The sequence below is a fragment of the Dipodomys ordii genome, unplaced genomic scaffold (assembly GCF_000151885.1).
Source record: "Dipodomys ordii isolate 6190 unplaced genomic scaffold, Dord_2.0 Scaffold73, whole genome shotgun sequence".
In the NCBI taxonomy this organism is placed as follows: Eukaryota; Metazoa; Chordata; class Mammalia; order Rodentia; family Heteromyidae; genus Dipodomys; species Dipodomys ordii.
Window position 1 is genome coordinate 10464438 of NW_012267289.1, and position 27707 is coordinate 10492144.

Consider the following 27707-nt stretch of genomic DNA (forward strand, 5'->3'; position numbering starts at 1 on the left):
ATTCAAATGCTAAGGCCATTTCCTAAAAGTCTTCTGGAATCCCTAATTTTAGTCTATTGGCCTTTGTGTTGTGCACACACAGAGATTTTTGTTTTGTTTCGGGGTCCGGCCGTGGGGCCTGAACTCTGGGCCTGGGCGCTGTTCCTCAGCTCTTCAGCTCAGGCTAGCGCTCTACCACTTGAGCCACAGCACCACTTCCGGCTTTTTCTTTTTGCTTCTGTGGTGCTGAGGAATCGAACCCAGGGCCTCAGGCATGCGAGGCAAGCGCTCTACCGCTGGGCCAACTTCCCAGCCCCGTTGTCTCTAAACGCTGTGGCTTTTCCTCCGTGTGGGAATCGCCTGGTTCCGGAGCTGATTCATCTCACCATGCATGCTAGCACCGCGTGGGCGCCCGAGCATGAATGAATGAGTGGATGGATTGGCAGAAAGACGCAGAGACAGCGTTAGTATTTTCAGAGATCTGACTATTTGAATTACAGAGACCCAAAACGCAACCACAAAACGCGGACGACGCTCACTTCTTCACGCGCCTGCTCAGAAGAAAAAGTCCCGAGCCGCAGACTACGCCCCGCCCACGGGCGACAGACGGGAAAGCGCCGCTTTCAGGAACACCGGAAGTGCCGGTCACGCCCCGCGCATGCGTGCGCACAGCTCGGCGCCTACTTCCTACGCCCGGTCATCCAGCGCGGAAGCCAGGCGCCCTCGCCGGACCAAGCCAGTCCTTTCCAGCCACCTCGCCTCACGCTGCTGCGCATGCGCTCTGGACGAGTCCGCTCTTCTTGGGGCGGGGCGGAAGGACTTTTTTTTCTTTCTCTCTTCTTCCCGCCCCTCTTCTTCCCCCACCTGCCACGTACTGGGCCCGGGCTGTCGCTGGGCTCGGCGGTTCCGTGCGATTGGTCGGGGCCTACATGAGCTTTCGAGCTGGTGAGGCGGCCGCGGAACGTAACCGAGCGGGTCCTGTCCGCAGCCTCCCCGCGACGCCCTCGACTCCAGAGGCGGCGGCGGCGGCCTTGCGGCGCCGGGGGCAGCGGAGACCCGCGTCGAGGCGGCGGCCTCTGCAGGCTGGTGAGGCCGCTGGGGCCCGGGCCGCCCGGGGGGAGGCCGGGGGACGGGCAGGCGCTGGGGAGGCCGCGCCCGGGCCGACCCGCACCGTGGGGTGGGGGTGTGGTGGTGGGGGCTTTAGCGGGGCGGGGAGGGCCGGGAGGTGGGACGGGGCCTCTCGGGGAGGGGGGAAAGGGGTGGGAAAGGAGGCGATGGCCGCTCTCCACCGGCGGCCTGGAGGAGGCTCCCCCAACTTCGGTGGGGTCTGACCCTAGAAGGATGGCTTGCCAGAGGGAGAGATGAGGAACTCGGGGGAGGCCTCTAATGATCGGGTCCTAACCCCTGGAGGGATTGGGGGGGTGCTGAGAAGGGTGGCCCCGGTGGGGTTCAGCTGATTGGGGTCCCAGGAGACGAAAGAACCACTTTCCTCGGTTGCGTAATCCAATGCCCCAACTCTTTACATTGTCGACGATTGCTAACCTTTGAAGAGTTTACTTTTGTGAGCACTGTTATCAAATACCATAGACTCAGACAGAGTCCCATCTCAAGTGTCACAAGAACCCCTACAAATCTCGATACTGTTCCCATTTTGCATCCATAAAGGCGAGCCTTGGAGGACTTAAGGTCACACAGCAAACAGTGCAAATCTTTTTATCTTGATTAACAGTCTGTGCCCCTGGGCAGGGCAATTTTTGAGACCTCTTGCGTTCTTTTGAATCTTCAAGGGTGTTTTTGTATTAGGATTTCTTGAAGGAAACTGCCAACTCCAAGACGTGCCTAAGTAACAGCTTGTGAGTTTGATTAGGGTTTTTCCTTAGGTTGAATGGAACTAGATGAACCTGGATGGCAGTGCAAAATGGCAGTCTTTGGGCATGCCAGTGTATTCCCAGTACCCAGGAAATTGTCCTGGTTGGAATGTCAGTTAGTGGCTGAGTCACTTCTGGACTTGGAAGGGAGTACGTAGGGCAGGGACTAGAAGAAAATGTCTAGGAATTCTTGTTCATACTGCTCTCTGCCTAGAAGGATTTTCCCTAAGAGTGAAAATTTAGTTGCACACTTTTGTGGTATTTGTGTATTTACCTTGAGCAGAAGATGACAAAACTGGAGACAGCCTTATGAAAGAACAAAGGATACTTATTAAGAACACCAAAATGGAGTTTGCAGGTAGACATGGCAGATAATGGTAGAACTTGTTTGTAGGCCCATTAGAACTGAGAACCCCAACTCCATCAAAATGACATACCAAGTATATGCCAAATATACAAAGCAGGTGCAATAGATATTTCTCATTTATTTCATTTATTATTAAAACATAAGCTGACTAGAAGATAGTGAAGAAGTCTAGAATATTCACTTAAGGAATAGATGAAAGGATCAGCAGAATTTACATGAGGAATATTAGAACATTTACTTAGATATAATAGTTGTGAAGAGATTAGTTCATAAAAACAGTTCCAGGATTTGAAGAGTTTGGGAGGCAGGTGAGTGCTTTTAAACATGCCTGAGAAGGATAAATTAATTGTGGAGAAGTGTGCTGATGTAGATTACATAAAAATTTAAGAAACAAAAGATAGTTGTAGTCCAAATGGCAGGTTGAAACCAAAATGTTCCCAGTAGGAGGTTGTAGGTTAGGTTAAACAGCCTTGAGAGATCCTTTGCTTGGGGCAGAACAGTTAGGTGATGGTAAGGAAATGCTCAGTGATCACAGATTAACAACATTCAGGAACTACTTGGTCTTCAGAAGAAAAATTAACCCTTTCTTAGGTCCTAACTATATTCGTCACTATTTTGTAGTGAAAATTTTAAGTTATTACAGACCATGAATAATATTTTGAATTTAAGATTATAGTCATTATAGTATAGACATACCGAATAATCTGAAATAAGATGAAGTTACAACTTGAGAAGGGAAAATTCAGTAGAAAATGTGCAGTCCACTCAAACATACTCATTCTGATCAAGGTGGGTTGGATAGGGATGATAATGGAATTACGTAGTGGATAGCTTTGTTAGAACACTTGAGTATAATCATTTGTCTTCTCAACTCCCCAAGTAGGAAATAAGAAAATGTATTTATGTATTTATTTTACAGAGAAAAATATGGAGCTCCGTTTTCCTGTTCATATATGTTTCCAGGGTTAGCAGCAGGGTTGACATTTTGAAGCTAGTATTTTTTGAATAACTGTCAGGTATGTGAGACACTTTTCTAGGCTCTGAGGATAAAGCAGTCAAACACTTCTTACCTTCTAGTGGAAAAGATGATAAAAATAATGTTTTAATGCTGATAATGTTAAATGTCTTAAAATTATAGCAGGGTAAAAAGATGGTGACAGGAGAGCCATTTTAAATTAGGTAAGGAAGACCTCTGCTATTGATTAGGGATCTGAGTCATGTGAAGGGTATGAAAAAGAGTTCAAGGCAAAGACAAGTGCAAAGCCTTGAGTTGAAAGAACTTTGAGCATTGATATACCAAGATGGATAAGGAAAAGAAATAGGAGATGAAGTTAAATACTGGCCTTGGGCTCCAGGCTAGATCATGACCTTGTAGGCTTTGCTTTTAGAAATGAGAATCTATTGGAGGTTTGGACCACACATTAGATTTTATTTAACTGGGTAACTCTGGTATGTTGAGACTATCAAAAGTGAGCCAGTGTGAAAAGCAGGCAGACCAGTTAAGTGTTTTGTAATAATTTAGATAAATGGGTCAAGTCTATTGATAGCAGTGAAAAATACTGAGTTGGTTGGATTCCAAGATACTTTAATAGTTACAGCTACCAGATTTGTGGGCAGTTTGGATGTAAGATGTCAGAAAAAGGCTTATTACGAACACTGGCAAAACTATTAGAGAGGAAGGTTTAGGGGCACAAACATCAGGAATTTGAGACAAGTCAGAAGTCTAAATGCAGTTAAGTGTTGGTAAAATAATAGTAGAAATAATAGCGAACTCCTACCATATTCCAGACTGTTTAACGTAAATAGGGTAATACTGGGCCAATGACTCTTTTGAAGGCCATAATTTTTTTTTAATATTATCTCTGCATTCAAGTTTTAATATATTTTGTGTTTTAATCATTGAAAATATTTTTTTTACCAGTGTTTTCCTAGAGTTGTGTAAATAGACCATCCTGGAGTCCACCATGAATGGACAGTTGGACCTAAGTGGAAAGCTAATTATCAAAGCTCAACTTGGGGAAGATATTCGTCGAATTCCCATTCATAATGAAGATATTACTTATGATGAATTAGTGCTAATGATGCAAAGAGTTTTCAGAGGAAAACTTCTCAGTAATGATGAAGTTACAATAAAGTATAAAGATGAAGGTAAGAGAAGATTTTTTTTAAATTTGTTTCGTTTTTAGGTACTGACTTTGGAGCCAGCGCCTTGAGCTTGATAGGTCAGTGCTCTACACCTCCAGCCTTTTTTTGTGCTGGTTATTTATGAGATTGGTCTCATTCATGTCCATATGTAAGCCTGTGCTGTGATCCTTTTGTTCTATGGTATGGATTCATACCATGTCTAGGATGACAGGTTTGTGCTACCATGCTAGTCTTCCATTAAGATGGAATCTGCAGGACTTTTCTGCCCAGGCTAGCCTGAAATCCTGATTCTTCTCATTTCAGCTTCCTATGTAGCTAGGATCAGGTACATGCCATTTTGCCAAGCTACTGTTGAGTAGGCATTTTTATACTTTTCTGCCTTGCCTATCCTCAAACCATGAGCCTACTGATCTCACCTCCCAATTAACTAGTAGTATAGGGGTCAGTCCCTAATATTTAGTAAAAATATTTTTAAAGTCTCTTCTGTGTTCTTTTGCCCATTTTTAATTGGATTGGCTCTTCCTCCCATGGTAGTTGAGGGGCCACTTTTATGTCACTGAGAGAATTTGTTCTTGCCTCAAACCTAGCTTATCTCAAGCTGATCTCATTGACTTTCTCCCAACTCCCTTTTTTGATAAAGGATCAGAAAATTGTAGTTGCATGGATCACATAAAGCCTCTGTCTCAACACAATTTGTCCTTTTCACAACTTCTTAAAAAATGTAAAGTTCATTTTCATTCACAGTTCTGTAAAATCAGGGGCAGATCCATTGTATACAGTTTGTAGATACTTAGCTTTGGTTTATGCTCACTGCTGAATTTTGTCCTCTATATCTAGCTTCCACATCATATTTCTTTTTCATACCATTTTGAAAAATGTCCTATGTACATATTTGTTTTCTATAGTTTGCATTGCATTTATTTGCTCAGGCAAAAATTCTGCTGTCAGAGAACTTTGTTTCTGTTACAGGATTCAGGATTCTTAAAAATGTGCTTGAGTGGAATGCTTGAGAATTAGTTGAACATTAGACATGTATGTTACAAGGAAGTGGTTGTATAGTTAGAACAAAAAACAATTATGAAGTACTCAGTTGCAGCCTCTATTGCTGGTTTTGTTCAAAGTGAAACCTGCTTAGTCAGTTATAGAATGAGTGTAACATAGCTTCATTGAGCAGCTAGCTGCTTGGCCTCCCAAGAACAAAACTCACCCAATTGTTTGAAAGTACTCTGCAGAGGACTCTGACCAACTTCTTGTCTGTGATACCTTTTCTGTTTTTATTTTCTCTAGAGAGTATTTTTTTCTCCTAGACTTTTGAAATCTTTGAATCATGCAGTTGATAAGCTAATTGTACTATTCTTTGTGTCTGGGATATAGGGGATTTCAATGTTCAATAGGCACTATTTTTTATATGTATAAAAATACTTCTCCAAGGAGGGTTGATAGTTTTCATCTTACTATCAGAATGGTCAGTAACATGAAATAATACACTGCTTTCATTATGCACTTAGGCAAAACCTTTTTTGCAAGCCTGAGTTATTGTTTTATGATTTTCCCTCTATAAGAGTAATAAGCAAAATTGATTTAGTATTTTTTACAACAAATATATCTTTCCTAAATAATCCTTTAATGTTTAAAGTTTTGTGGGAGATTGCAATTATGCTCAACAATTTACACTGCAGTTTTAAAATTTATGTATGCCTTAATTTACTGTTGTTACAAATCTGAAACATTTTTAAAATTTTTCATTCCAGATGGAGATCTTATAACAATTTTTGATAGTTCTGACCTTTCCTTTGCAATTCAATGTAGTAGGATACTGAAACTGACATTATTTGGTAAGTGGAAAATTTTCTTATAAATTTATTGTTCATTTTATTATTATTACTTTTTTTAGCGTTTGTCCCTTTGAGAGTCAAGTGATAACATATTTTAAAATTACTTAATTTCATTTGAGTGGGTTTTAAATTACTTAATGACTTATTTTAAGAAAATGATAAAAGCTTTAATTCAGTGAGAATAGTTAAGATTATTTTTCAAATAAGATATAACTTAGATATCCATAATAGAGTATTTTAGTTTTAAATTAGTCATAGAATTTTTGGGCCGTTTGTGTTTTTTGGAGAAATTAGTCTAGAAAAGTGGACATGTTATAAATTCTATGTCTAATTTTTTTACCCTAAATAGTAATATATGCCACTGTGTCGGTGTATTAGAGTAAAAATAGTTACAGGATTAAAACTACCTTTGTGTTTTTAAAGTTTATAATTATCCTCTACTTATTCTCATAGCCTGATCTATAAGCTTGATACTTTATATATTAGTTTTTAAAGACTAAAGATAATTTTGATAAGAGCGCATGTGATTTTTCAATCTTTTAGATCTTAGACCCAGTAAATTTACATGGTAGTGTTTAACAGAGATGGTAGAAATGATTACAAAAAGCGGCATGATATCTAGGTGTTAGTGGCTCATTCCTTTAATCCTAGCTACATGCTTAAAGGCTGAGATTGATGATCACAGTTCAAAGCCAACCCCAGACAGGAAAGCCCATGAAACTCATCTCCAGTTAACTACCAGAAAGTAGGAAGTTGAACTGTGACTCAAAGTGGTAGAGTGCTATCCAAAACAGCTCAGGCATAGCACCTAGGCCCTAACTTCAAGTCCCGTGAACGACAAAACAAAAAGTGACATGATTATGTAAAAATATACTTTTTGGGTGATGTCTGATGGTTTGGTTTTTTTTTTGGGGGGGGGGTCAGTCATGGAGCTTAAACTCAGGGGCCTGGCTACTGTCCCTGAGCAGTTTTGCTTAAGGCTAATGCTCTATAACTTTGAGCCATAGCTCTACTTCTAGTATTTTTGTTTTTGTTTTGTGTGTGTGGGTGATTAATTGGAGATAAGTCTCATGAACATTCTTGCCTGGGCTGGCTTTCAACCACGTTTCTCAGATCTCAGTAGTTAGGATTGCAGACATGAACCCCCAGCACCAGCTATTTTTGCATTTTTTGCTGAACCTTAATGTATAATGAAATGTCATCAGGACCTATTAATTTAATGTTTTTTCATCTCATGAAACATGGCTTAATAATGTTAATATCTGAACCTATTTAATTTTTTTAAAAAAGGTATTGAATGTAAAATAACCACTGTTGTCCAGGTACATAAGGTAGAGTAATTGTAGATACTCAGGAGGCTGAAATCTGAGGATTGGGCAAGCTGGAAATGGATTTTCTTTTCTTTTCTTCCTTTCTTTTTTTTTTTTCTCTTGGTGCCTATCCTTGGCCTTGAACTCAGGGCCTGGGCATTGTCCCTGAGCTTTTTTGCCGAAGGGTAGTGTTCCACCATTTGAGCCATAGCTCCACTTCTGTCTTTTTTGGTGGTTTATTGAACGTGAGAGTCTCATGGACTTTCCTGCCCAGGCAGGCTTCGAATTGTGATCCTCAAATCTCACCCTCCTGAATAGCTGGGCTTACAGTTGTGTGCCACTAGCACCTGGCAAGAAAACATTTATATGGCTGATATTTGCCTCTTGAATCATCTGCCTTGAAAGGAGTTTTGATGTAGATTCATTTAATGGATTACTGTTTAGATCAGCTAATATGGATTAAGTCAAAAGTAGGTAAAGGGGCTTATAGTGAATTGTGGATTAAAATTTACATGTAGATTAGATGTTTTAATGCATTGTTTCAGAATCAGGTACACATGCTCATGTCCATAATCCCAGTTACATGGAAGCATAAGTAGGATGATTACAGTACAGACTGCAAAAAGGGCCAGTGGCATGGCTGAAGTAGTGGAGTTTTGAGTGAAAACTCTAGTTCATGAAAAAAGGTTCCATAATTTCTATTTAAAGTAGTTTCCATTAAAATAGAGCCTTGTTAGTTTAATTTATTATAGTTAAGTTCTAGTAAACTGTTTACTACTGTAGTCAATAAACTCATCTAACATAAAGACAGGAATTTTTTTAAGTTGTTAGTAAAAAAAAGACTCAAATGACACCAATAGGTATTTTGTTTGATTTTGTGATTTTTAAGAGTTCATTTTGGTAGTTTTTAAAGTTGTTATACTTTTTCCTGATTTCATTTTTTGTTGATACACAAGAACATCTCTTTAAGTTTAAGCAAATTACTGTTCTTATTTCAGTTAATGGCCAACCAAGACCCCTTGAATCAAGTCAGGTAAAATATCTGCGTCGAGAGCTGATTGAACTTCGAAATAAAGTAAATCGCTTGTTGGATAGCTTGGAGCCACCTGGAGAACCAGGACCTTCTACCAGTATTCCTGATAATGGTATACACTGAGTTCATTTTTGGATGGTTTATTGTTCCTATGTTTTGTTTGCATATATTGCTTTCCATGTGTGTGCCTCTGTGTGTATGTGTGTGCCTCTGTGTGTACCACAGCTTGAACTCAGTACCTCACACTCAACAATGAGCTTTCTTGTTCCAAACTGGTATTCTATCATTTGAATCACACCTTCACTTTGGCTATTTATTTTTATGTTTATTTTTGCTGATTAATTGGAGATGGAGTTTTGAGAACTTTTCTGCTGAGGCTGCTCTTGACCATTGATTGTCTAGGTCTCAGCTGAGACCTGAGTAGCTAGGATTATAGCACCTTGTTCTTAACTTCCCAGATAATATTGTGTACATATATATCCGCCTGCCTTGGGTTTTAGACTTCGTTGAGTATAGATAAAATAGAAATAAGTTTTTTCTTATTCCTGTAATCTTACAGATGCTGTGGATGGTAGGGAAGAAAAGTCTGCGACTTCTGATTCTTCTGGAAAGCAGTCTACTCAAGTTATGGCAGCAAGTATGTCAGCTTTTGATCCTTTGAAAAACCAAGATGAAATCAACAAAAATGTCATGTCAGCATTTGGTTTAACGGATGATCAGGTTTCAGGTAAGTTAGTCCCTACTTCCTTTTCATCATTACTACCTTCTTTTCTTTCCTTCTTTATTGAAAAATAATGGGTAGCTGGGTGCCAGTGGCTCATGCCTGTAATCCTAGCTACTCAGGAGGCTGAGATCTGAGGATCATGGTTCAAAGCCAGCCCAGGCAGGAAAGTTCATGAGACTCTTACTTCCAATTAACAACAAGAACACCAGAAGTGGTGTTATGGTTCCAGTGGTAGAACACTAGCCTTGAGCTGAAAGGCTGAGGAACAGTGCCCAGGCCCAGAGTTCAAGCCCTACAACTGACAAAAAAACAACTGGATATTATGAAGTATACAAATCTTCAGGATTCCTTCAATATATTTTTCTATGTATGTACTTACAACACAAACTGACTAAATCCAAGATTGATGATTCAATACCCCAGGGATCTTTTTTTTTTTACCCTTTCCTAGTCAGTTGCATCCTCCTCAATAACTGCTGTTTGCTTTAAGTAAACTTTATTAAAAGAAATAATAAAGTTTAAAAATATATACAAATTTGTAATCTTCAGATTTGTTGCAAGATTTAGGTTAAACTTGCTATGTTTTCTTACAGAAATTTGAAAGTAAACAAATTTCTGTTTAGATTGCTTTAGTAAAGAAGGCCCTTAATGTTGAGATTTTTATCGGATTATTCACTAAGGAGTTTTGTATGAAATTCTGGGGAGAAAAGTGATTGTTTGAAATACCTTATTTAAATATAGTATATGCTACAATAGGTTCATATTACTTGTCATTCACATTACTTGAAGGCCATTTTTTTTTATAGTGTTGGGAACTCTGAAGCTGAGCTGTAAAACCTAGAAAAGGTTTGAGAGGTTGGAATGCTGCCTCTACACCACTCAGAACACTGAGAGCTGGCCATGGAAGCGTTAAAACAGACAGCTCTGGAGAGAGGGGTGCCTCTCCCCACCCCTTTCCTTAGGCTAGCAGCTGTCCTGGGACCTTGAGGCTAGACAAAAGATCTTCACAGCTTAACCTTGGATTAGATAAGTGGGTATCATGTCTAGACTTTCCCTGGGCAGCATTCTCTTGTCTCAAAAGAATAAGGAAACTAGTGTCTTTCACAAACTCTGTTTTAGCTCTGATTGTAGTATTGATATAAATGGCTTATGTTTTACATGTATCCATGGTAACCTTCCTTGTGTGAACTCAAATAAATATGTTTGTTTGTGGGACTTGGGGCCCAAGTGCGAGAGAGACTTGGGACCCATAGTCCCCTCTGATTCTTATTTCTCATCTCTTACCTCTCTATCTCTGCCTTTTCTAATTTCCTTTGGCCCGGTAATGTTACACTGCCTTGGGTTGTGGTTAGCAGCATTCTAGTAGCTTTCTTTGTGTGTTGATTTATAGTAAGGAAAACTGCATGTACATAGACAACAACAACCAGGGTACTTTTGCAGTTCTTCAGTAAGATGTGGTGAAAACCTTAGATAGCACAGAAAATATAGAAATGAGAAGAAGGGATAAAGTATTAACAAAAAATAGGCTGAGTATTAAAAATAATTTATTTTAGGGAAAAAAGAACAAGTAAAAGATACTTTTAGGCTAATAGTATAATATCTTCTGTAGGGGAAATATCTATGTGTCTTTTTCTGTGTAGAGGTGAAATAATAGAAACCATTACTCATTTTTTTCTGGTAACTTTTTTTCCTGCATTACCATTACTATAATCTAGTTTAGGTTCTCATTGGCTTCTGTTACTGTGATAAAATACCAAGAAAATCAATTGAAAAGGGAAGAGGTGTTTGTTTTTTGTTCTTTTTGCTCATGGTTTCAGTACATAGTCTAGTGGGTTCCATTTAGTACTTGGGTCTGATGTAAGGAAGAAAATGATGGTGGCATGAGTATTTGGAGAAGGAGGTGGTTGCTCACCTAATGGTAGTTAGGAAACAAAAGTTGCCTAGGAGCCATGGACAAGATACTATTCCTTTATGAATCTGACAAAAAGAATCAAGAACCAGGGCCCACTCCTAAATTTTCTATCACCTCTCAATCGCCCATTAGATTTAGGAACTCATTAATGGATTAATCCATGTCCTTATCACTTCCCGGAAGCCTAAAACCATGGGATATTGGGGACATTTTGGTTCTAAAAGTTTCTGAGAATGTACTAATGGAGGAGATGAAGTTTTGCTCTCAAGAAATTAGTCTGCTAATAGCAAGTACTTAACATGGAACCCCTTTAAAATCTTTGCTGTTCAATCATTTTTACAAGCATTTTCTATAACCTATCTTCAATGCATACAGTAACCTTATAAAGTAAGAACAATCATATCATTTTATAGACATGGAACCTGAGGCATAGGAAGAGAATAAGAATATGCCCAGAGTTAGGGCTCATATTGTCAGCACTAGAATTCAGACTGAAGTAATTTGAATCCAGAACCTGTATAATTCATCTGTGTTATTTATACAAAAATATCTTGGAGAAAGACCTATCTTTAGAATATCCTTGATTGCCATAGTATTGGAACTATAAAAGATTTTTCTCATTCACTCCTTTATTATCCTGGAAGAATTTGTGGCTGCATGTGTAGATTAGCCTGCTAGGCTTTATGAATCTTAACAGAAAAAAAAAATCAGGAGTATGACCATAGAAAAGAACTCATAATCGAAGGTGGAAAGAGGGAGCTGTTTAGAAATAATGAGAAGACCATTTGGGTCATAATAAAAGCAAAGTATGTAGAAATTAATGATGCAATAAAGCATTTTTTTTCTTTTGGTCGGTCATGAGGCTTGAACTCTGGGCCTGGATGCTGTCCCTCAGCTCTTCAGCTCAAGGCTAGTGCCCTACCACTTGAGCCACGGCACCACTTCCAGTTTTCTGGAAGTTTATTAGAGATAAGAGTCTTGAGATAAGTCTCACGGACTTTCCTGCGTAGGCTGGCTTTGAACTGTGATTCTCAGATGTCAGCCTCCTGAGTAGCTAGGATTACAAAGCATAAGCCATCGGCTCCCGTCTAAGAATTTATAGGTTAGACAGTTTTACTAGAAGTGTGGGATTCTACAACTATTTTAAGGAATGTCATATTTAAAATATATGATGGAGGGAAGAGTAATAAATAAATGCCAAAAATTGTTAGATATATTGTAAGACTAGGGATAGATAACATATGTTAAGGAGGGGAATATAAAAGATGTGAGAAATGTTTGGATCTTTCAATAGTTTGGGAGTGAGATTGAATTTAATTTATGGGCAGTGGGAACCTGTTAGAGGATGAAGTTGATAGTTTTGGTTCATCTGCAAAATAGATAGCATTGGACAAGAATATTAGCATTGCAGATCAGAGTTTTGGTATTGTCAAGGCGTGGATTAGTACACCAGATTTAGCATTCCACCTGATAGTGAAGCATTTCCAGTTGTAACTTTGGGTTCTTGAGACTGGAGCAGAGGACAAAATGAAAGTGTATTGATTTAATTTAATTCGTCGCATATGTTCTGCAATTTTTAGTCTCTTACTAGTGATCTGGTACTTAGTTTTTAGTCTTTATTTGAGCTTACTGAGGAATGACATTAAATAAAGTGCTAAATTGACTTCATGATTATCTAGGACCACCCAGTGCTCCTACAGAAGACCGTTCAGGAACACCTGACAGCATTGCTTCCTCCTCCTCAGCGGCGCACCCATCAGGAGTTCAGCCTCAACAGCCTCCATACACAACAGCTCAGGCACAAGCAGGTCAGACTGAAGGTAAAATAGAGCCATGCATGAGAGGGTGTGTATACTAAACTCATCCACCAGGAAGTCAGCCTCAACAGTTTACATACAAGTCAAGTCAGATACAAGTCAGACTGCAGGTGGAATAGAACTGAGCTGTGTGGGAAGGTGCGTATACTAAACTGTTTCTTGAAGCATTATTGGTAATGGAGTTCTCTTGTGTATGTAGTAATGATGTGAACACAGCTGTGGAAGATTTTGATTTACTGACCTGGCATGATTGGGTATTATAGAAACAGAACAGTTTATCAGATTTGCTTCTGGTAATTGGAAATAAATAAAAACCTTAGAAAACTACTTAAGTAAATATAAATAACACCCAAGTGAGAGATCAACAAGAATTCATGCCACTAACTACTCAGTGGTAACATTTCGGTAGAAAAGTGAAATTAGGAAAGACAAATTCACACTTCATTTTGTAGAATACTTAGGTCCTATTTTATCCCCCACCTCTGAAACTGCATTACTGTTTTTGTAATTGAAAATGATTTTACAGTAGAGATAAACATAATTTTAGTATCAATTTTTGTATAGTTAGCAATGTGACTTTAATGAACAATGGCAGAACATTTGAAGTCAAAATTTTCTTCTCAAAGCAATGTGACCTTGGATAAACTAATTTTGGTCTCTAGGTTAGTTACTAAAAATGTGGAAATTTTTTGGACTATGAATTTGAAAGCTCAGTATTTAAACTCACTGTAGGGGTCATTGCTATATTTGAAGTAGGGTGAGGAACGACAAGCTTAGGACATCAGCAAAGGTGCTTCATGGAAACCCTTGAAACTCTATACAACGTGGCTGAGGACTTCCTTGGTCTCGTATTCCCACCTGATACTGTGATGTTACTTCTGTGAAATGCCATGCATATTAGGACCTTTAAAACTACACATTACACTTTAAAATTGCTAACACCAGGTGGTGCTCTAACTATTTGTATAAAATATCAAGTTGGTAGTATGATAAATTTTCAGCATCAGAAAGAAGAGGTTATCAGTTACATTAAAACAACCCCAAAAACCTCAATAGCCTAAATTCAGTGACTACTTTTGGAATAGAATCTTATAGTTCTGTGGTGATACTTTCATAGTTGTTCATTGAATGAATATTAGTTATTAGAGATCAACACACAGACACACACACATACATACACATACACGTAAGTGAAAGGTTTATTTTGGAGAGAGAGAAATAAACCTCTGAAACTTCTATCCCTAAGAGTGTTAGTTTTCAAGATGGGTTTGTAGCAGTTTAAGAAAATACACCAAATACAATTTAAGAGTTGTATTTGTATGTTTTTATTGCAGAGAATAAGGCTTTTTGAGGGTAAATTCTTTTTTTTTTTAATTTAATTTTTTTTTGTGATCATACTGTACAGAGGGGTTACAATTACATGGGCAGGATAATGCGTACATTTCTTATCAAGCATTGCAGCCTCCTCCTTCGTGAGGGTAAATTCTTAAGTTATTGATGACAATTGTCTACTATATGGAGTTTTAATCTTACACATTGGGATGATATCTAAATAATATTTAAAGGCTAACAAGCATGTGTGGAGGTTTTTTTGTTTGTTTGTTTTTGCAAGTGCTAGGGCTTAAACTCAGAGCTTGAGCATTGTTCCTGAGCTCTTTTGCTCAAGGCTAGTGCTCTAGTACTTGTGGCACAGTTCTACTTCTGTCTTTTTGTGGTTAATTGGAGATAAGAGTCTCAGAATTTTCCGGCCTGTGCTGGCGTCAAACTGCAGTCCACAGTTCTTAGCCTTATGAGCAACTAGGATTATAGGTGTGAGCTACCAGCACCTGGCTTGTGTGATGATGTTACTCACTGTATTTGTATGCTTGCATGGAGAGAGAATGTATATACTTGAAAATATTTTATTGTGCTAGGTGAAACCTACCTCTTTTCCTTGTAATTTCCTTTTTAGGTCAGATGTACCAACAGTACCAGCAACAAGCTGGCTATGGTGCACAGCAGCCCCAGGCGCCACCTCAGCCACCTCAGCAATATAGTATTCAGTATTCAGGTGAGCAGGTGTTGAAAGGGAGTTGGCTAATGAATTTTTATCTATTTCTGTACTCACTAAGGTTTTCTTCTTAAGTACTTATAATACCTTGTCATAGTAGGTATTAAGTATTTATTAGGAGAAATGACATTTGTTTTCTTTATATTTAACTTACATGTTTTACTGTAAATTAACATTTCAGTTTTCCAGTAGGCAAATAAGACATCATTATAGTAGACAATCCTGAACATATTAAAAAAAAACCTTTAATGGAAAACTACCTATTAATTAATATGTTCTGCTTAACCACTTGGATGACTTAGCACTGAGAAAAATGGAAGGTTTTCCATCATTTACATAAATTCTTTCCCCATGGAAAAGCGATCTTACTAAATAAAGCTACTTAGACGTTTTAAATCTCTAGACAATAAGTAGGAATACCAATAATAGTCCATACATTAAATTTTTTTTTTTTTTTTTTTTTGTCTGGTCGTGGGACCTGAACTCTGGGCCTGGGCGCTGTCCCTCAGCTCTTCAGCTCAAGGCTAGCGCTCTACCACTTGAGCCACAGCGCCACTTCCGGCTTTTTTTCTTTTTGCTTATGTGGTGCTGAGGAATCGAACCCAGGGCCTCAGGCATGCAAGGCAAGCGCTCTACCACTGAGCCACTTTCCCAGCCCACATTAAAATTTTTTAAAATGTCTTTAAGCAACTGAGAACATGAAGTTCTGCTTTAAATAAGATTTCCTAAGTATCTTGTTTTTTTTTTGTCTTACACTTGTCTACTGGAGATTATCTGCATTTAGATATTATGGTCTAATGTAGCTTTATTTTTAACTTAATACTTACATGTATGTTTAGAGTTTGTGATCATCTTTTGTGTTTTAATCAAAATCTCAGCTACAATAAACATTTTATTTTTTGGAATATTTTTATTTAAGTGGTTGTACAAAGGACTTGCCATTCACCAAAGCAGTTTATGAATACAGTTGCATCTTACTCAATACAGTGTCACCCCTTTCAACATTTTCACCCACAGGCCCTTCCAACCCACCTTCCCTTACTTATCTTATTTTTAGCTGATGTACTTAATTTTTTGCCTCTTAACAAAGCAGTTTATGTGTACAATGCATCTTGACCTGTGTCATCACTTTCAGTATCTTCACCCCAAAAATATTTATATAAGTTGAATCTTACTCAAATTCTACTTTATGAAGTTTTTGTAATAAGTTTTTTATTGTGAAAATACTGTACAGAGGGGTTACAGTTACATGAGCAAGGTAATAAGTACATTTCTTACCAAGCATTGTTGCTTCCTCCTTTGTTTTCCCCCTACCATCCATCACTTCCCTCCACAACTTCACTTCCCCCCACCTTCTACCCCCGGTCCAAATTGTAAGGTTTGTTTTTTATGAAGTTTTTTGTTACTAGCAAAAGTAGGAGTCATCAATTCATAGCCGAGAGTCCAAAATGATCTACCCTGTTACCTTTTTTTTGAATTTAATTTATTAGGACATGTGGTCCCCCTTTATTTCTGTTTTCTGTTGCTACTTTAGCACTTGAATGGCAGAGTTGGCCAGTTGTAGAAATAGTGTGGTCCACAAAGCCTAAAATATTTAATACTTGTTCTTTGTAGAAAAGGAGTAAATTTAACCCTCTAGCAAAAAAATTTATGACTTTCAACTTAGATTGTAAAATTCTGTCATTAATTAGAGTTTGATGTACTTTATTTAACACATCACAGTTTTGTTGGATTTTATTTCCTGTGATGTGATAAAACTCATGGTTGCTAGATTGATCGTTACGTTGTTAAATAGAAGGAGTTGGGCACCAGTGGCCCATGCCTGTAATCCTTGCTACTCAGGAGGCTGAGACCTGAAGATCTTACGTATATTTGGGGAGAGTAATTTTTAGTAAGTAGATTACTAGTGTTGAAGATTTAGTTATCATCTGACCTATTTCAGTCCTCACTGTGTTTCAGACTCTACCTAAGAAGCTTTTTGGTGCTCAGGTCTCATAGACTTTGTTTCATTTGATTGGGAATTTGTTTGTTTATATGCTAAGACCATGTCTCTGGTTCAGATTACTTATCCAAGGAAGCTCTTGCAAAAGCCTGGCTTTTTGCTGGTTGATTTGAGATGGAGGTTCTTAAATACCTCTGCCCTGGTTTGCTTCAAACAGCAGTACTAATTTCAGCTAGATTTATAGTTGTGAGCTACTGGTGTCTGGCAGCTTTGCTATTTTCAGACAATCATAGGTCCTGTGCAGTTAGGGTTAGGGTCTATTGATCTGTCCCACTCATTTTAAAATGAGGTAAATGGATTTTAAAGAGTTGTTGAGTTCTCACAGGACATGTAGCCATTAAATCTTGAGAATGGAGGAGCTGTACCACAACCCAGCACTCTATATTATTTGCATTTCCAATCTAGACTAGTAAGTATTTTAGGCTTTATGTAGGCAGCTTATTAATTTTAAAAGTTTCTGTCTGATAAGCTTCAACCACCATCATTCATTTATTTTTCTGTTTATAGGTAATAGAGGGGGACTAATACAATAAAAGCATCGCCACATTGTGATCAAAAACCTACTAGGATGTTAATGAGATAGCACCTTCAGCTCTTAGGGTTATTGTGTCTTCTGAGCAATAATTAAGGACTTGTTTCCTGATTCCATTAAAAAGATAGTTTAGATTTCAGTTTCCAAGGTGAAAAGACAGTTTAGCGTTTTCTTTATTTTCCTCTGAATGGAATAGACATTTTCAGTATAAAGTTTAGCTCATGTGTGTTTTTTTAAAATACATATCTATAGTAAAAATTCAGTTCAAAAGATTTATGTAGAGGATAGGAGGAATTGTTTGGCATTCAAAATTGTATGATGAATTAATATTTGTTCAGTATTTTGATGTTTCCGTGAATAAAATATTTGGATAGTTGACTTATTTGTTAATAACTAAGCTTGTTCTTAATATTTTAGTCAGGGTCTTTGAGTAAAAATCAATTCTCAAATTATCAGCTTTATAGTTAGGATTGCTCTAGTCCCATCAACTTGACTTTGGGATATTTGGAACTCGTAACTAAATTTTCTGCTTGGAGTGGTGCTGATGGTAATATTGGACTGTCTTTGACACTGTTGGTTTGCCAGTTTTCCCTTTGACCTTTTCCAGTTTTGTTCATAGACCATGTCATAAAGGTTTCTTTCATGAGTAAATTTTGAACCCAGGTTCAAGGTGAGTTCAGAATATACTCGAATTCATTCAATCCTTTTTATTTTTCAATGCAGGGTTGTACATATTTTAATAATTGTCTTATGTATCTGGTATTTAATGCTGACAGGATTCCAGTCAATGGAGAGGTTTCATTGCAAGTAGCTGCAGGTGTGTTTCATGGTAGAGATAAAAGTTTTCAGTGAGAAGACTTTATTTATAAAGAACATTACATCCTAGTTAATAATGAATATAGATGTTGCTTTTTGTGGAGTAATAATGGGGTTTGGTGTGTGTGTGTGTGTGTGTGTGTGTGTGTGTGTGTTATATTCTTGTGAAGGCAAAATCAACAGATACTAAAGCAGAACAACAAAAAGATGCTGAGAACTGTGAAAGTGGTATTTAGTATATATACTTAAATGATTTAGATGTTATAAAGTGAATAAGCCTTAAAGCATTGCATTGGTATATATGTATTTGTATTGTTTTATTTAAAAGTATTCATTTCTGCAGTGTCTTTATTTGGTGCTGCTAAAGATGTCTCCTCAGAAATCTGATCGACTATTTAGCTTTTACATTTTTGGTCTTCCTAGAAACTATAATTATTTTTTCATTTATCATCAAGCCTCTAGTGTACGAAAGGAATTATACTAGAACAGGAATTGGCTTTCAATATTCTCAAAACAGTTACGGTGAAAATATAAACACATTGTAATTTCAGTTTAAGATTAGAGCTCTTAGAAATTACCTACGCAATGCCTCATTAATGACTACTTTGTCTTGAAATTTTTTTTATACTGGAATCTGTTACTCTTTTTAAATGTTTGTAAACTGATATTAAATTTTTAATCATTTTTGGTCCATAACAGTAAGGCTAATTCTCCATAACGAGGTATAAGACAAATACATTATTTATTTTGCCTTTTCAGCTAGTTATAGTCAGCAGACTGGACCTCAACAACCTCAGCAGTTCCAAGGATATGGCCAACAACCAGCTTCTCAGGCACCGGCACCTGCCTTTTCTGGTCAGCCACAACTGTCTGCCCAAGCACCACAGCAGTACCATGCGAGCAGTTATCCTCTACAAACTTACACTACCCAAACGTCTCAGCCTACTAACTATACAGTGGCCCCTGCTTCTCAGCCTGGAATGGCTCCAAGTCAACCAGGGGCTTATCAACCAAGGCCAGGTTTTACTACACCTCCTGGGAGTACCATGACCCCTCCTCCAAGTGGGCCTAACCCTTATGCCCGTAATCGTCCCCCCTTTAGTCAGGGCTATACCCAGCCTGGACCTGGTTATCGATAAGAAGGTTCAGCTACACTGATGAATATGGCTGATAGCTAAATGCCTCCCAAAAGACTCCAATACCATTTTATTTTAATTTGTATTGAAGTTCACAAAATTAAAAAGCAGAGCATTTTTATGATATCATTGTTGCTGTTAATTGAAAATATAATTTGCTAGAACATGATGAAAGACCAAAATGAAAATTGTTTCCGTCCCCGCTTAAAAATATAGCAACTTCCTAGTTATTTTTGGAACACTATTCTTCAATGTGTGTGAAGTGATTGGCTTTCTAGCTTCTGTGTCCAGAGAATATTAAAATGCTAGGTTGAGGTTTATCATCTTACTTGGCTTTTTACTAATAACGTGATGTACTAAAGTAGAGTTTTCTGAGAAGATGACTAGACATTATGTATAAAATGTAACATTGATAGGCTAATAAAGGTGATTGAATCCATTAGTGGTCTTTTGATATTTTATATTCAAGAAAAAGTAATGTTTTATTGGTATTTGGTCTTAAAATGAGGTAAAAACATTTTAACTTGCAGATTTCTGTTCAGAAAAACATGGTGCCATTTAGTCCTGACTTTGTGATTTTTTTCTTATGGAGATAAAGGTATATTTTCATACTGCTGAACAGTCAGAAATAAAAGGCTCAACTCTTAAAAAAAACAACCAAAACACATTTCTTTATTGCAAAGTTTATACTTGTTTGAAAAATACAACATGTAGCACTGATAAGACTGAGGCACGTTGAAAGGTAAGCACACGGAAAGGTTCTTTCAAAAAAGAAGGTAACGGGATAATCATGTCTACCTCCCCAGGGATGTCTTTTTTTAAAATGAAAATTAATCTGGTTTTTATTATAACTCTGTTGAGTAGAATTACAAAAACACCTTTATTCATACAGACTTTAAAAATGTATAAATATATATCAGGTATTTTGTAAGATGGTATAGATCTCATTCTGAATTATCTTTTCGTGTTCAGACTTAACATTCTTTCATACAGCTTGATTAGAATAAAAACTAACATGAAGACAACTGCTTAAAGGTATAGTTTGACAAAGTATCTTTAGACGTTAGAACATTTATAGGAGGAAAACCAAAATACTCCTCTTGAAAGTAAGTATACCAAATCCTCAACAGTTTTTAGCTGAAATAAACTTTACTGATTCAAATACAGTTTTTTCAATAATTACAGAGAGCTTATGGAAATAATCTATTAGCATGAATATATAGTTATTTAAATTTCAATATTTTTAACAACAGCTGAACATGGTTGAGTTTAAATATATGTGAACATTAGAACCTTTTTCTACCAGATGTATATGCTGAAGATAATTTGCTCCAATAAGTTAAAGTAAGTAGAGATTTATGAGATTAACTCATCAACAAAAGTGTACACATCAATAAAAGTAAATATTTTTAAGTATATAACTTGATGTTAATTTTGTTATAAAAGTATCTCAAAAACATTACAACAATGTGATAAATAATATACAAATGATCTCTTAAAATACCATGAATAGGGAGCCAGCTTCCCTAAAAATGTTATTCTGATAGTGTCAATGTCTTGCTTTCATAAACTGACTTTATAAAACCTGATAAATATTCTCAGCAATCTTTTCTAATAAACATCTAAAATTGCCATTAATTAGGTTGCAGAGTTTTATCCATAGTAAACAAAATAGCTTTGAATGAATCCGACAAATACTACAGTATTTTCAATGATTCTCCCCCCCCCCCGCACCCCCAATAATGAATCAGAAGTACTTTGGAGTATGATTGTAGCATCTACCATTTTCCAGGAATTGTGGTCCCACATTCATACCATTGGACATAGTTGATTTGGGTGTGCCCACCTATTTCTCCAAACTGGACAGGTTCTTGTCGAACTGCCCTGAAATAGCCTGAGAGGGGAAATAGGTTAGTTTTAATGGCTGCTACATTAGTTTTTTCCTTGACTGCTGAATGTGTGAAGATTACTGTGAGTGAAGCAAATGATTTAAAACTTAATGAAGAAGAAAGATTGGTGTCTTTCCTAGCTATTTCAAATCCTAGGATGTGGAAAATTGCTAACAATTCTCTTAGCAAATGAGGGTAGGATGCTTGGTCGTGTCTGGGACCAGTTCTAGCTTGTCCATTAATGTCTTCACAGATCTTACTGAGTCTTTTACTGCTATTTCTAAGTGATCATGAACAAAATCTAAAGGCCTGGCTCAGAGTTTAGCACCTGCCTAATAAGTGAATCCCTGAGCTCAAACCATAGTACCACCAAAAAAAAAAAAATGTTACTAGCAAGCTTAGTAAAATAATTGTAGTACTTAAAGAACCTTCTGGTGTTCCTGAGTAACCAGGACAGTTACTCTCTAATATACTGCTACACAAGGATTCAATTTTCACTGTTTTTCAGTTCTCATGCAGCTTTGTGCTGATGAATATTGTGGAGATTATTCTTTCAGTAGATTTATTTTAATTGCAGGTATACAGTTGGAAATAATAGTATGCCTTTCATGTATGATGATAACAAATTTTTCTTTAAAAATGTTAAGAGAATTTAAAAAACTGCAGGTATGCTCAGGATAACAAAACCCATAAAGGTTGTGCATAATTGGTTTAAGTTTAGGAAAGTCTTGATTTAAAAAAAATTACTTTTCTTACTATCTTTAAGTAGTTTAGTTGTGCAGTGAAGGTAAATTTTCACTAAGCAGTTTATGAATACTATGTATCTTTTTTTTTGTCACTGTCCCTGAGCTCTTGAACCACAGCACCATTTCTGCTTTTCTAGTGGTTAGTTGGAGATAAGCGTCTCATGGACTTTTCCTGCCCGGACTGGCTTTGAATCGTGATCCTCAAATCTCAGCCTCCTGAGTAGCTAGGATCGCAGGCGTGAACCACCAGTGCCCGCCAATACAATGCATCTTGATCAGTGTCACCCCCTTCCAGCTCCTTTCAGCCCACCTCTTCCCTTTTCTTAATTTTGTGGTGAATTCTGGACTGCATTCTCACCTCCTTCTCTTCATTTGTCTACCCTCCCTACTTGACCTCATCCCCTTCTTGCATGTACCTATTTCCTAGTAAGACTGACTTTTTATAGCTAGTTTTACAAATATTTTCTTAGAGTGTGTGTGTGTGTGTGATTTCCCTGGGTTCTAAGTATGAGTTAAACTTTTTTTAGTGAGATATGAAGTAGTAGTTTTATAGAATTCTTGTTGATGGCTTATTTTCACTTGATTTCTAAGTTAATTTGTAAGACTTTTATGTGGAAGGAGGATTAAAAGCATACCTTCTTTAGTTGGTAACTGGTCAGAAGTGAGTTGCTGTCCTGTACGGCCATCTAAAAATGAGTCTACAAATTGGCAGTGATCCTCTCCATGGCCTCTTTGATCACCTATGTTGTAAAATTTCCCTGAAGAACCAGAAGTTAAAATTAAATGCTGCTTGCTTTGGTATATAACAGTTCTGAAATAAGTTACTTCATTTTTCCTTGTACATTTTCTTTCTTACTCCATAGTTCAAGCCATTAGTGTCTCAACAGAACTAGGGAATAGTTTCCTAGCATTTGTGCTTGCCTTCCCTCTTATAATACTACTATTCTCATTTCAGAGATTAGTGATTTTTTTTTTTAACGCAGGTAATGTAAATCTGCGAAAATTCTTCTATCAGTCTCCCCGTATACTGACAATAAAACCAATTTTAACGTTCTACGTGAGTTTAGTTTTGTCTGCATGGTCCTCCTTTACTAAATCTCAGCCATACTCATAGAACTGGTCAAGGTGTCTCACCTCAGACCTTTGCCCTTATTTTTTGTCTACCTCTGAATCCTTTGTCGCTAGACCTTTTGTGGGTAGTGGCTTCTCGTAACCTTTTTCTTAGCACAAGTGGTAACTTTTCAGAGAGAACTTCCCTAAAACTACCCTAATTGTCTTCAGAGTGCCTACATGTAGTTCATATTCAGATGATAGATTTCCATCACTTGGTTGATGTTGTTTGTCTCTACCTACTGTGGAGAAGGGAGTTAACTATGAAATAGGAATGTGTTTTTTTTGTCACCAGCACCTAACCTAGTACCTGGCATATTGTAAATATTCACTGAAATGAGTGGACAAACATCCATCTTTCTGTGGTGGGCCATCCTTACATTTTTTTCTATATGAATATAGAAGAAAAATGCTAAATTTTCAGTTTGGAGCAAGGTTTACAGCACGTCTAGGGATCAGGTTCCTTAGATGGGTATTGTTAGATACAATCATTACCAATAGGCTTTTAGTCTTTGAAGGCTGTGGCAAAATTGAATATGCTAGTGTCTGTACATTCAAGTGTGCTGTGGTGGCACTGTTTCAGATTGCATTTTCATTATTTACTCTCAATAATACGTTTTTATGTCCTTTTTTTTGCTAGGATGTTAACCGTTTAAGGAACTATACTCAGGAAAACTTGTGTAAGGTCCTGAATCACTCCTTAGGTCTGAAAGTCTTTTTAGAAAAAGCTCCATTTCAGATGAGATCTAGATTTTAAAATACTGGAAAACATTCCTGGAAGGCAAAGGTTTGAAAAAGGACTGATAGCCCCGTTTACCTGTGAGGGAGTCACTCAGATAAATCTTGTATCTGAGAGAGTTGCACAGCTGCACTCCAACAAATTTTTTATACCATGTCCTTTTGACATACTGTTTGCCCTTACATTCGGAATAAGAATCTGAATTAAAGGGCCTTTCAGTCCAGATAGCATCTCTTCCTGCTGTGTAAGGGAAACACATGGTTTGAGGTCAGCATCGTATATTAGGTTTCCACACAATTTACAAAAAAAAGGCCACAAAGTTCATTACCAACTTGCTGATGCTTTTTTAAACCCAATGCCAAATATTTGAGCCAAAAATACTATAGTCTTGAGCAAACAGTCCCTCCCCCCCATTAAGTTCCTGTCAATAGCAAGGTAAACGTTTTAGAACAGTTAGGCTTATGTGTGGAACAGCCTTTGCTAAATGTAGACTGTCCTGGAAGCACATTTAGGGTTCTCTTTGGCAGCCTACCACTTAATGTAACTTGTTATTAAAAGTGAAAGCAGCACATCTTGGCTTTAATTTACTAATCAGAAAATTTGAACTTGCCTGAGTGAAAAGCAAGTCTCAAAATAACTGATTTGCCTCAGAATACTATAGGCTGTCAATGTTATCAGTGTATTAGGTAAACACTCTCACCTGATTGGTCTTCTAAGAAGGCTGAAAAACTTGAAACCATTACTCAAGTACTGCTGTACCAATTTAGTTGAGTCACTGACATGGTTACTTACCAGAAATGGGCTCGCTCACTCGAGGATCAGCTTAAGAGAAACAGCAAATACAACAGTTAGATCTTTAGCTAAACTCTTAATATTAAGGCATGATGAAAAATTAAACCTTACTTGCAAAATGGTACAGTTTTGGTAAAGATTGAATTTGGAAGTTCAAAGTAGGTCTTGCATAATCTGCCAGGTACTCTATATTATATCTTGCATGTGGTTTGAGTAGGAATGAGTGGTGGCTGCTGTTCAGTTTCAAAAGCTTCTGTTTCATATAAAAGTAATTCATGGTAGATGAGCCACGAGGATGGCACTCCTTTTTTTTTTATTGTGAAAATACTGTACAGAGGGGTAACAATTACATGGGCATGGCTCACTTCTGTTGGTATAACACTTCTGAAAATACCAATCTATAAATACAGATACATTGTGCTAATGCGTTGGAGCTTGGAATGCCTAGAAAATTGCAAAAAAATGGAAGTGGTGCTGTGGCTCAAGTGGTAGAGTGCTATCCTTGAGCTGAAGAGATGAGGGACAGCACCCAGGCCCAGAGTTCAAGCCCCATGACTGACAATAAATAAATAAGTGAATAAAGCTATTTAGCCTATTCACATTTAAAGAAGAAATTGCAAAAATCTTACTTTGATTTTCCTTTTTTGATGTATCTACTAATACTTTAGGCATACAGACAGGCATTTATTCACTAGATTTTTGACTACAGATTAAACCTACAGGTTATTTTTATTGCTAAGTTTTTTTAACATCAGGATAAATGAAAAGTGGCCATCAGGGTACCTTAATGAATTAGATTTTTTTTGTCTTTTTTTTTCTTCATCTTAATTCAAGCAAGTCTGGGTTTGGCTTCCTATGCAACACAGTATTCCATTACATGTGTACACCCTTATGTTTGGGAATTTCTGGTGTGGTTACCTGATTCTGTACTGAATGCCACCGTCTTACTGGCTGGGCCTTCACCAAGTGGGTTTTTGGGCTTCACTTGGAATTCATAACTGTGTGGGGAGAAATAAAGATCATTTAATACATTCCTGAAGAAAGTGGGAAGCAACATCGTCTTGTTTGTCATCCTGCCTGGTTCTACTTGGGTCTCGATGACAGGAGGTCATGTGTTTGGGAAGCACGTTTTACTTTCTAAACATCTAGTGTATGAGGAAAAAATTTTTAAAGGGTTTATCTTTTCAAAGTACAAAATTTGTAGAAATAACATGGTAATGGACAACCTATAGGAAAGACATATGTGGTGGACACAAGCTAATTCCAGCAACGAGGAGCCTCCCTTCAGATGTTGAGTGAAAAGTTCCTTTACTTCTAATCAGCACAACCCTGAGTATTAGGTAATGCTCTCCAGTATGGTATTTGAACTACCTATATCTGAACCACAGACTGGGTTAGCAGTACAAGTTTCCTGTCACAACTTTGCTGCGGAATCTGAAGTGATCCAATGCCACTGGTATTTGAGAATAACTAGACTAAGTTATGGGGATAGCCATTCATGAAAAAGTTTTTTTGCAAGACTAGATGTATACCCTAGTATCAGGTCTGTTGTAGATCACAGGAAGCTACAGAGGCCAGAAGAGTAGTCTGGGCATGTCCTGTGAGCACTAACACAACGACAGAAACAAATCTCCCTCAATACATCAGTTTAATACTGGCCAGCCCTTAACTGTATGTATATGTGTGAGTGTGATGTGTGTGGACGCTAGTACTGGGCCTTGAACTTGGGACCAGAGGCTGTTCCTTTTGTGCTCAAGGCTGGCACTCTACCACTTGAACCACACCTCCTCTTCTAGCTTTTTTGCTGGTTAATTGGAGACAAGAGTCGACCGGGCATTTCTGCCCGTGCCGGCTTTGGACTGTACTCCTCAGATTGCAGCATCTTGAACAGCTGAGTAGTGCTGTCATGAGCAGTCAGCAGCTGGTTTAACTATGTATTAAAAACAAAAAACAAAAAAACACAGATCCTGACTAATTTTATTTCTATCCTTGAGTACTACTCATTAAACTGTTAGTATTTGACTAGTTTTACTAAACTTCATAAACAGAACAAATTCTCAAGAAACTCATCGAGGAATTTACTATATGGCTAAAATTGAATTCCTTTCAGTAGTAGACTTAGTAATAAAACCACTGAAGTGATAAAGCTCAAGTCATGTAGTGGTTTTGTGTAAGAATGGGATCAGTGCAAGGGTTTTTTGTTTTTGTTTGTTTGTTTTGTTTTTGTTTTTGGTCAGTTGTGGGGCCGGAACTCTGGGCCTGGGTACTGTCCCTCAGCTCTTCAGCTCAAGGCTAGAACTCTATCATGTACAAGGTTTTTGAAAGATAAATTATTTACATTCTTTGAGAAGTTTGCAATTAGAAAAAGTGAGAACTCAAAGAAGTGCAAAGCAGAAGAATGAGAGTTCTTAATTTGGAGTAGATGGTACCAAAATATACTACTATTTGGTGTTCAAGGAGTCAATTAAATTAAAATCTAGTATAAGATGACATTGCTGTGCTGTAACAATGGAAAACACTTTTTTAAGTATCATGTATGTCCAATGCAGTAATCATTTCATATACATTAAAAAAATAGAAAATACAGACCCCAGGAGATATTCTAATGTTTAACTGATGGTTCTAATGTTTAACAATGGTTCACAACTGTACTATCATTTATTGTCTTTGCTTTTTCAAACTTTTAAACTTTGTGTAATGGGTGTTTATCTTCATAAATTTAATGAGTGAATACCAATGAAAGCATTTTCTAAACTGGATAATTAAGATGTTACATCATCCTAATAAATTTATCCTAAGAAATCACCGATATAAAAACACTTATTTATCTAAATCACATATACATGGGGTGTTTCACATGGAATATTTTCTAGATACTAGATTCTTCCTAAGGCAAATGGCCTAA

General features: G+C 37.4%; 2 protein-coding genes across 4 annotated transcripts in view; one reads left to right on the forward strand and one right to left on the reverse strand.

Moving 5' to 3' along the window:
* Positions 1-847: 847 nt before the first annotated feature.
* On the forward strand, positions 848-19968 carry Tfg (TRK-fused gene). Of its 3 annotated transcripts, none has more exons than XM_013024166.1 (8): positions 848-924; positions 4136-4362; positions 6111-6194; positions 8503-8649; positions 9097-9264; positions 12853-12993; positions 14942-15040; positions 19150-19968. In XM_013024166.1, the coding sequence occupies exons 2-8, from the start codon at positions 4179-4181 to the stop codon at positions 19527-19529; spliced, it is 1203 nt and encodes a 400-aa protein (XP_012879620.1). In that variant the 5' UTR covers positions 848-924; positions 4136-4178; the 3' UTR covers positions 19530-19968. The 3 variants fall into 3 exon arrangements, with proteins under 3 accessions (XP_012879620.1, XP_012879619.1, XP_012879621.1); XM_013024165.1 differs by having other exon boundaries at positions 858-1065; XM_013024167.1 differs by having other exon boundaries at positions 858-1065; positions 12853-12981; positions 19150-19965.
* Positions 19969-20052: 84 nt separating this feature from the next.
* The window catches only part of Abi3bp (ABI family, member 3 (NESH) binding protein), a 187052-nt gene continuing 179397 nt past the window's right edge, over positions 20053-27707 (reverse strand). The window contains exons 34-38 of the mRNA XM_013024095.1: positions 25721-25800; positions 24803-24832; positions 24089-24250; positions 22797-22919; positions 20053-21420 (exon numbers count right to left, since the gene is read on the reverse strand). Coding sequence (XP_012879549.1) covers positions 21305-21420; positions 22797-22919; positions 24089-24250; positions 24803-24832; positions 25721-25800 — 511 coding nt within the window. The 3' untranslated portion in view covers positions 20053-21304. The remainder of the gene's footprint in view (positions 21421-22796; positions 22920-24088; positions 24251-24802; positions 24833-25720; positions 25801-27707) is intronic.

What these genes read in the sequence shown, in the direction of transcription:
- Tfg (XM_013024166.1), top strand. Translation starts at nt 4,179, where the DNA reads ATGAATGGACAGTTGGACCTAAGTGGAAAGCTAATTATCAAAGCTCAA. An exon ending in AATAAAGTATAAAGATGAAG is followed by an intron (nt 4,363 to 6,110) that starts GTAAGAGAAGAT and finishes TTTTCATTCCAG; the next exon opens with ATGGAGATCTTATAACAATT. An exon ending in ACAAGCAGGTCAGACTGAAG is followed by an intron (nt 12,994 to 14,941) that starts GTAAAATAGAGC and finishes TTTCCTTTTTAG; the next exon opens with GTCAGATGTACCAACAGTAC.